General features: G+C 41.2%; 1 protein-coding gene across 1 annotated transcript in view; it reads right to left on the minus strand.

Moving 5' to 3' along the window:
- Nucleotides 1-9,200, minus strand: part of LOC145394032 (putative glutamate receptor) — a 38,858-nt gene extending 29,658 nt beyond the window's left edge. Inside the window, exons 1-4 of the mRNA XM_080268002.1 lie at nucleotides 9,067-9,200; nucleotides 6,916-7,005; nucleotides 5,197-5,359; nucleotides 1,908-2,046 (exon numbers count right to left, since the gene is read on the minus strand). Coding sequence (XP_080124128.1) covers nucleotides 1,908-2,046; nucleotides 5,197-5,359; nucleotides 6,916-7,005; nucleotides 9,067-9,200 — 526 coding nt within the window. The remainder of the gene's footprint in view (nucleotides 1-1,907; nucleotides 2,047-5,196; nucleotides 5,360-6,915; nucleotides 7,006-9,066) is intronic.
- Between the last annotated feature and the right edge of the window lie 1,173 nt (nucleotides 9,201-10,373).

Here is a 10,373-nt window from a genome sequence, read left to right on the forward strand (position 1 = left end):
GGTTATTAAGTATTATAAGCCTACATCTCACATACAGAGTGCAGTCACCACCGATATAGGAAAACTAAATACACTCCAACCTCGTATTATGCTTCAGAATTTATCGTCAAACACAGGAAGCATATATTCTACACTGAGACTGAAGGTTGATGCATATGCTCCTAAGTGGCATAAGAACCTTCGCAGCACCTATTTCTTAACGACTTATTTTGCATTTTACATCTTAACATTTGTGTCCGTGTTATTTATATTGTTTTCATACTAACTTACTTTGCATCAAGAGCATACGTGAAGATGCTGATGTGTAGTGTGGAGAATAAGTCGTTAAGGGAGGGGTGCTACGAAGTATTCAAAGCTACGGATATCGACCACGCGAATCACTCATCAGGAGTTATTTACGGCCCATTTACTAATTGCTTCAGCTCAGTGACGATATTTTCATCTTCTTCCTGCCTCCCTCAGACGACTTTGTTTATGTTTGGAGTGACTTTTCGAACTGAAGGAATTAGTTGTTGCCTCCATTAACCCCACTAACCCTGTCACCAATAGGATTCCCTCCTGAACTGAATCACTTCATCTGGCAGCAATATATCTGTTTTTATATCTATCTAACTATCTATCTATCTGTCTATCTATATCTATATATATCTATCTATCTAAACTGTAATCGGACTGAAGGGGTTAAAATCGAGAGCGTGAAGGAGTAATCAAGTCCCTAATTTATGACGGTCATTTAAGAAAAACTGTAACTGTCATATTTGATCAATCTGCGCCATACTTTACAGAGTGCTGGCAGTAACAATGTAGAAAGGTCAGACGTGTTATGCAGTACTAACTCTGCATGCTTCAAAAATTATCCGTAAAAAGAAGGGATTGAGGGGGCTTGTGCACACCTCGCTGCCTTAATAGTCGCATACCTTACTCGTCTTTCTTCCTGCCTGAGGAATTAGTGTATATTTCCTAATTTTTAAAGGGACTGTATAAGTGAATTAAAATGGTGGCATTCATACACTGCAGGTTTTTATAGTCCTTTTACCTTAACTTGGCCCAGGTTTTCGTCCCTTTGCAGCTTATTTCACGTAGCTCAGTGACAGAAGGACAATGCTACGGCTCTACATCCTTTTCATAGCACTTCTTCACGATTGACATCATATTCTAGTGCTACTCTGTTATTACGGCTCAGGATTCAAGGGAAGAGATGGCAGTTTTAGGCCAGGTTATAGTAAAAAGAATGTAGTTAAGCCTCTACTTGGGTCTGTATACTACTTGCAGAGCTCCCTTTAACACATTGCTCTCATCAATTTCATGCTCTCTTTCTCTCTTTCTTTCTCTCTCTCTCTCTCGTTTGACATTCTTTTATAATAATAATAGTAATAATAATAATAATAATAATAATAATAATAATAATAATAATAATCTATCCATCCATCCATCCATCCATATCCGGTCCAACATTGCCCCGTGAGGAGCGTAGGAGCCCGGGGCTAGGCAGTTGGTCCCGACATTTAAGATGAGAGTGACCAGCCTCACTCATCCCTGAGTGGCATTACATGAGCAGTCAACCCCAACCATCCCTTGGATATAAACCTTCACCGGCTCAATCCGATTGGAGCGCAATAATTACCCACTAAACCACCAGGCGCCAAAATTTGGTTGTATGGTTACCACCCAGCGTAGTAAATGGTTTCCTTGTGTACAGGAAACCATTGTAATAATAATAATTGTTATTATTATTATTATTATTATTATTATTGTTGTTGTTGTTGTTGGTGGTGGTGGTGGTGTTATTATTATTATTATTATTATTATTATCATTATTGTTGTTGTTGTTGTTGTTGTAGTTGTTGCTGTTGTTATTATTTTTAGTTACAGTCAGTGTGCATGTACTCAGAACGGGAGGCACCCACTCTGACTGGCGAGCGTCCTGACGACCCACAGGAGGTAAGACTTGCCCAGCTCCCTTCGCCTCAGGCCGTCCTGAATCGGGGACATCAACACCAGCATGACCCACGTCAGGAGCACCACACCCAGGAAGCAGATCCACACCTGAGGCATACAGGCAAAATGCAGTAAAGGGCGAGAAAAGTGACGATGAAAGGAACGCTGGGAGGCAGTAAGCACACTTGGAAAATGCAGTCGGCAATCGGTAATTGGCACACTGGAAAAATGCAGTCGGCAGTTGGCAGACAGAATATTTATTTGGCAGTCGGCATATAGCGAAAATGCAGCCGGCAGTCGGCACATAAGGAAAATGCGGTCGGTAGTCAGCAAAGAGAGAAAATTCAGTCGGGATTCGGCACAGAGGGAAAATACATTTTTCAGTTGACAAAGAATGAAAAATGTATTTGCAATCAGCACAGAGGAAAACTGCAGTCGATATTCGGCACAGAAGGAAAATGCTATCGGCAGTCGGCAGAGAGAGGAAAAAATTGCAGTCGGCAGTTGCCAAAAAGGAAACATGCAGTCGACGGTTGGCAACAAGGAAAAACGCAGTCGGCACAGATGGAAAATGCAGCAGAGGCCAAGGCATGCGACGTGAGAGATTAGGATACGCATTTATAAATGATCTTAACCATTTTGCATGATAAACAAGTCTCCATAGGATTTATCTTCTTAGAAATGTTTATTATTATTATTATTATTATTATTATTAACTCTGAATTGGTTGGTAACCGTATGGCGCTGTACGATTTATTAGTTATTCTTTAATTAGAAAAAAATACATGTATAAAATATATGCATTGGAGCTCCTACAGTTTTCCCTCCTTCACCATGATTGCCTATTACTTCAGCTTATTCTTGCCACTTCCCGACGAGTTTGTTGAGCTTAGATGAGACTTTTACAAATGGATGGGTTAAATAAAGCTTTGGTTCATCCCTTCACAGTACAATGGCCTTCCGAAGATTAATAAAATCGTGTGGTGGTGACAAGAACAAATTACAAACAACATACTCCGGTTGAATGGGTAATCTCTTTCATATTAACTATACGTTGCGACAGGAAATTCATTTTTTTCTTAATTATCCTTTTTAACTGTCACTAAAATATTGTTCTGCATTCTGAGTGGGTTTGGGGATTTCGTAACACCTCCTCCTTAACGATTTATTCTATACATTACACCTCAATATCATCTTGTATGATTTGGTTCCAAACTAGATTGATATTAAAACTATATAAAGAGCATACGAAATAATGACAGTGTTCAGTACCAAACAGATCGCTAAGAAAAAGGTGATACGAAAATCCCTTAAGTAATATTGCAACTTTACCTTTCATCAGTAAGACCACATATAGACCACGCCATGCAATTTTGGTGTCCGCACTATAGAATGGATGTAAATTCCTTTGAAAATATGCAGAGAAGAACAAAAATGATACATGATGTTCGGGACTATTCGTATGAAGACAGACTAAAAAGACTAAATCTGCACTCACTAGAAAGACGTAGAGTAAAGGACACTTAACCGAGGTGTTTAAGTGGATGAGGGGAATAAATAAGGGAGATATTAGCAAGGTACCTGGAGAGAGCATGCAGAAGAGAACTAGAAGTAATGGTTTCAAACTACATAAATCCCGTTTTAGTAAGGCAACAAGTAGAAATTGGTTTAGCAGTAGAGCACCAGACAAATAAAATAAGGTACCTAGTAATGTAGTTGCTGTCCCTTCTATTGAGAATTTCAAGAATAGGGTAGATAAGCGTATGACAAATAAGGGGTGGGTATAAAAAAAAAAATTCATAACCAGTACTAAATCATTCTTTTTCCTTTTCAGGTTACACTATGCTAGTCTCTTTTTTTTCTTTCACACTTTCCTATATAATGTCCACGCCAGTTTTTCTATACTGCTTGGTGTTCCTTCTGACTTTTTCCTACCGGTTTCGGCTGGAGAGTTTGAAGGGCGGAGGAGAGCCTTCTTCTTTGCTATCCTTATCTCATTCTAGTTGGCCAGTCACTCTTCTATGAGCTGCCTAGCTTGGGCAAGCCGGCCTACTGCAGTTATCCTCTCTTCTTATGTGCTTATGAATCATATCATGTATTTTTTAAATTTTATTCTTGTTTTCTTCATAGGCGGATCTAGACGGCTACTCTGGGAGGGGAGGGGGGGCAAGCAAGAAAGGGGTGCCATAGACGGCTGTTCTGGAGGGGTGGCAAGCAAGAAAAGGGAGTCATAGACTGCTATTCTGGGGGGAGGGGGGACGAGCAAGAAAGGGGCGCCATAGACGGCTATTCTGGAGGGGGGGCAAGCAAGAAAGGGGAGTCATAGACGGCTATTCTGTGGGGGGGGGGCAAGCAAGAAAGGGGCGCCGTAGGCGATTATTCTGGGGAGGGGGCAAGCAAGAAAGGGGAGTTATAGATGGCTATTCTGGGGGGAGGGGGACCAAGCAAGAAAGGGGGGTCATAGACGGCTATTCTTGGGGAGGGGGGGGGGGCAAACAAGAAAGGAGAGTCATAGACGGCTATTCTGGGGGAAGAGGGTAAGCAAGAAAGGTGTGCCTGCCAGGAAAACGTTCACTAACGTCCTTATTTCCACACACACACAAACACATCTATGTCTGGGTAAGGGTGAGGTGCCCGACGCTTTTTCTTGCCTATGGCCCTAGGAGTTGAAAGGAACAAGAGACACAGCAAACAATTGGATGGAATAACAGAGGGGCGCCAACATACCTCCTGGGGGGGGGGATGGTCCCAGTGCCCCCCCCCTTAAAGCCGCCAGTGGTTGTCTTCAAATTCTTCTGCTAAGTTTTTCAGAAAGTTTCGAACTGGGGGGTGGATTCTGTACATACCCTTTGTTGATCTTCAGTACAAGAAATCTTTCAAAAACTATGCAAGTTCTTATGGAGGTAGGAAAAATTAAATAAACTAGATGGGCATTCGGTGGAGCGCATCTTTCCGACAAGGGCAAAATAATTTCGAAACCAGTGTTCATAATGAGTTAGGTTTTCTCATCACTGATTAGGGTTTCGCAAAAAGTGTTTTCCGGAACCAGAATTTGTAGTACGATCCGGATCGGTCCCAAGGGTTATTCAACTAGGGGACATGGGCTATCCAACCACCAAATTTGGTGCAAATCTCTGTCTTTTAGCTTTTGAGTAGTCCTGCTAACAAACAGACAAACAAACAGGGTTGAAAACAAACTTTCATTGTCGGAGAGAAAAACATATGAACAGGGATAAAAGTGAAGGTCCAAAGCCACACCTGCCACTGGAATGGCCGAATGAAGGCAAAGAGGTCCGTGTCCATCCTGGGACGTCGCAGAAACACACTCTCGTAGTCGATGAAGATGGGCTGCGTGAATTCACAGGCGTAGTGGTAGCGTTCCCAGTTGAAGGCGAAGGGACCCAGGGCGAAGTCAACCTCACTGCAACACGGTGGTCACCATTACACCAACGAAACAAAGCTGTCCATAACCCCCTTCAGTTCCATAACATCACTCCCCCTCGTCACTCTATACCTCCTAATATTCCTAAATCCTAATTAGCTTAGCTTCTTCAGTCTGATTATGTAGTTTATATCTTTTAAAATCTTTTCTCTTGCTTCTACCATACGATTATATTTCGTTTACTGGAGCAGCCTAGAAGTGAGGAGGTGGAGGCTATACCTAGTTTCTCCAGATTGAAGATTCTCTGACAAGAAAAACGTCTGATGATAGCAAGAAATAAAATCAATAATACGTCATCGAACTGAAGGGGTTATGGGCAACGTCATGGTAACGTCTTTTACAGTTTATTCCTGCTGTCCCCACACAAATCTTATTCAGCTTAACCTATGCAGTGCTACAGGTCTCTAAGCTGGATAAAATCGCTTGAGTTAGCAAGAATAAAATATATACATACCTCTACGTATAAAAGAGGTTCATAAAGACGCCTCCCTTAAGGTGAAAATAATAGTTCGGCGATAGCATAAGATACAGTACAGGCGTCACTTGTATGATTATGAGAGAAATGTGGCAGCCAATGTGTTAACCTGTTTTTACGTTGGCAATTATTGTATTTTATTCCTTCTCTCTCCGGACGATTCTGTTCAGCATAAGATACGGTATATTCCCTGAAAAGGTGGGGTTAAAATTCGGCGGCTCTTAATTCCAAAGCCGCAGCCCAGAATTACGTCACCAAGCCATACAGAGTGGGTGGGCAAGGCTCTCGATGGCTGGCCTGACTATCCTTTGTAGTCCAGCAGCCGCAGCACCAAGGGTCTATTGTGCAGCGCTACACTACTGTTTGTACATTGAGCTAAGTTAGATTTTAGTAACGATTTGATTCGTCTCTTCACTGAATTTATTATTTTTCTGCTTCTGGGGGACCTATCTGTAAGTGAAAGTTGTAAGCGGTTCCCAATGACATGACTTCTACACTAGCCATGACCTGGATGCAAGACTAAGTCGTAAATAACTACTGTCCTGTTTGTGAACACCAGTGGCAAAGTGATCCGTTGTTGGACAGATATGATGGATAAATGAAAATATGCATGTACAGTACTTCACATATTTTAAAGTTAGACATCAACTAAGGCAAATGTATGACCACAAACTAATTATGAGTGAGTGTTTAGTGATTAATTCATATTTTCGGACTGTCGTATAATGACTGGCGTTCGCTAAATACTATACATCCTATTAACGTTCACTTATTTCACAATTTTCTGCATTAACATGGATATATTACGAGTAAAAATGATATGTCTGAAGTCATGGATCGCCAGTGTTGCTTCATGTATCCAGGATGTGGGTCGTAGCCTGAAAGTTGAAAAAATGCTAGGTCAGATATAGTCTTCATTAATCCTTTCACTGCCAGGGTTCTCTTAGGGCATATAAAATCGTCTGGTAGCAGCAAGAATAAACTGCAGCTCCCCTTACTGAGGGAGAGAGTGAGAGAGAGAGAGAGGGGGGGGGTAGAGGCACTGGATAGAGGTACTAACCGTCTCTTAACCATGCCGAGCATCCCCACCCACGTGCCGTTCGGGTAACCCACGCCCCATAGACCATCCTCTGGCCGCCGCATCTCGTACCTGTATGGGCTCATCATCATCATCATCATCATCATCATTATCCTATTTCATACAAGAAAATCTTTTTTCTTTTTTTTTGTACGAAGAATAAGAGACAGAAAAATTGTGCACTCTTCCCTCTTTGTCCTTCCTTTAAAAACACTTCTAAAACTGATCGTAGGTGTATTGAATAACAAAGTTCAGGACTGAAGGTTTAAGGTGTGTAGGGGCGTCGGGGAAATAAAGACCTGGTAGTGATTTAGAAGGTGTGGAGGTTGTTTTTACAGAGAGGTTTGATGGGCCCGGAGAATGTTCAAAGATAGTGGTTTAAAGGGTCAAAAGCGTGTTTAAATGGGATGGTTTAAAGGGTCAGAAAAGTGCTTAATTAGAGCCGTTTAAAGAGCTAAAAGGGTATTTAAATAGGGTGGTTTAAAGGATTAGAATGGTGCTTGAATCGGGTGGTTTAATGTGTTATAACAGCTTAAACAGAGTGGTTTAAAGGATTATAAGGGTGCTAAAGTAGGGTGGTTTAAAGGGTTATAAGGAAGCTTAACAGAGTGGTTAATGGGGATAAAAGGTGTTTAAACAGGGTGGTTTAAAGGATCAGAAGGGTGATCAAATGGGATGGTTTGAAAGAAATTTGTGTTTAGATAGAACGGTTTAAAGGGTCAAGCAGGTGCTTAAATAGGGAGATTTAAAGGGTCAGAAGGATCTTTGTTGAGCTAAAAAGGTGTTCAAATAATGTGGGTTAAATGGTAAGAAATGTTATTAGATAAGATCGCTTAAGGAGTCAGACGAGTTTTAAAATGGCATTTAAAAAATTAGGGAGTAGTTAAATGAGTGCGGGGGTGCCTTAAAGAGAGGATGGTATAAAAGGTATGGTGTGTTTTAAAGAGCTAAAGCTGGTGTAAGGGGAAAAGAGTGGGTTAAAGGGTTAAGGGTGGCTTAATCACACAGAGGTTCAAATTCATGGTCGTATTCTAAGTGGCTTTGGAAAACTAGTAACACTTCTGCCTTTTAGATTTGCTCAGTTCATTTCACTTCAGTATCCATTTCCATGTCAATGACACAAAATAGGTCGATATTTAATCGACGTAAATAACAGAGAAAAAGAGTGTAAGGCAAGATATGCAAAATAAATTACAATGGAAGAAGTACTACAATGCTTTCAGTGCTGTCAAGAATGCGGCCCTCATTCCAACGCATAGTATTGGAACGTGTTATCGGGATGAAAAAAAAAAAAAAAGAAGAAGAAGAAGAATGAAGAAACCATCTCCCGCCAGGCATAAGGCAGGTGACAGCAGAAGAAAAGGAAAAATTCCAGAATGTTAATTAACAATGCGGAGTGTTGTTTATCTGCTGTGTATTTCGGTCTACACGATCAGACAGTCCACGTCAGAAGATGTCCGATTCCAGCTCGAGTAAACAGGTCCTAGCACAGATAATTGTTACCAAGTGTCAAGGTGTGTTGCTTTGGTACAACCTATGCTGCAGAAGAGGGCTTCGATCACAGGTTGCAGTAGCAAACAGTTAGATGGAATTATTTTCGTTCAAACGAACTTAACTGATTTTCCATAACTCACGTACTGCACATATCATTAAAACACTCCCGCTAATTCCATCACACCATTCTTGAATGACGTAACGGCCCTAGCACATATTCAGTACTGGCAGTGGGAGGGTGAAGCTTACAAAAAATCAGGATCAGTGAAGCTTGCAAATAATGATGGTCGGTAAACCTTACTTGTCATGAGGGTCGGTAAAGCTTACAAATAATGACGGTCGTTAAAGCTTACAAATAATGAGGGTCGCTAAAACTTATAAATAATGAGGGTCGGTAAAGCTTACAAATAATGACGGTCGTTAAAGCTTACAAATAATGAGGGTCGGTAAAGCTTACAAATAATGAGGGTCGGTAAAGCTTACAAATAATGAAGGTCGGTAAAGTTTATAAATAATGAGGGTCGGTAAAGCTTCAAATAATGCAGGTCGGTAAAGCTTACAAATAAAAGGTTCGATGAAGCTTACAAGTAATGAGTCAGTAGCCTAAAGTTGACAACTAACGATGCATGAATGGCTTACGTGAAGTTCAAGGAGTGGGAGAGGGAGAGAAGAATGTTGTACATGATGCCGGAGTAAGTGAGACGTCCCGTGGTGGAGTCCTGGGTGATGCGCAGCCATGGCACCCACTGCTCTGCCCCCACAACTAAGTGCATACCCGCTGGCACGTAACCTGCCCTGCGCAACATTGCCGCTCATTAACTATTTGAATCCAGGTGACACCATTTTTAAATTATTCTTGCAGCTACCAGACAATTTTATTCGACTAAAGAAAGGTGTCTCGTACTAAAAGGCTCAAATGAAGACCGTATCCAACACTTGTCAAAAAGATGTCTCCTAAGCTTAATACAGTCGTCTGAAAGTAGCAAGAATAGAATAAAGATTAAGTCATTGGAAGGAGTTGCTTCACACACACACACACACACACACACACACACACACACACACACACACACACACACACACACACACACACACACACACACACACACACACACACACACAGGTCTGATAATCTACGACTGAATAAACATTTACCAAGCCGTGGTGATGCTGCACCTGTGTGACACACCTTTCCTAGAAATGATTATAATATACTAGGTCATAACTTATATCGCAAATCACCAAGTGCATCCAGTGATGATGTGAAATTATGTGGTCTCTCATTTACTTTAAGAGCCTGCGATACTTTCAGGGGGACAGAGGGAGGGAGGGCTGGAGTGGAATAGGGCAGGGCAATGAGGGAAGGGCTGACGTTTTGTCGCTTTTACCGCATTCAGGTTCAAGAGTGAAGCGCTACTTAGGGGAGTCAGTTCATTTTTTTGGTTGAAAATGAAATTATGCATCAATTTATATGAAATTTTACTAGATAATAGCTATATTTGGCAAAACTAATCCCTGAGCTTTATTTGTAAATGATTAATTTAATCACTGATATTTGTAAAATGATTATATGTTAACTAGCTTAGGAGCAGTAGTCAGTGAAAGTTAAGTTAAATATATTAAGATTTTACTGAAAATTTTTTCTTGTTTTCATGTATCGTCCTGAAACTTTCTACACGATTAAGTAGGTATCATAGCTATTATCCAGTAAAGTTTCATGTAGACTGATGCATAATTTCATTTTCAACCAAAAATCTGAAATGACACCCCTTAAGCGGGGAACAGCAATTGAGAGAGAAGATGAAGGTGAGGACGTAAGGGTATGGGAGTGAGTGGGGTTAAGGGTGAGGAACTGAGGGTGTGGGAGTGAGGAAGAGGGTGAGGGTGAGGATGAGGGAGTGATGGTAAGAATGAGGATGTGGGAGTGCGAGTGAAGGTTATGGTGA

This window comes from Coenobita brevimanus, chromosome 26 (assembly GCF_032717465.1).
Source record: "Coenobita brevimanus isolate Jiangsu-jjx chromosome 26, ASM3271746v2, whole genome shotgun sequence".
NCBI lineage: Eukaryota > Metazoa > Arthropoda > Malacostraca > Decapoda > Coenobitidae > Coenobita > Coenobita brevimanus.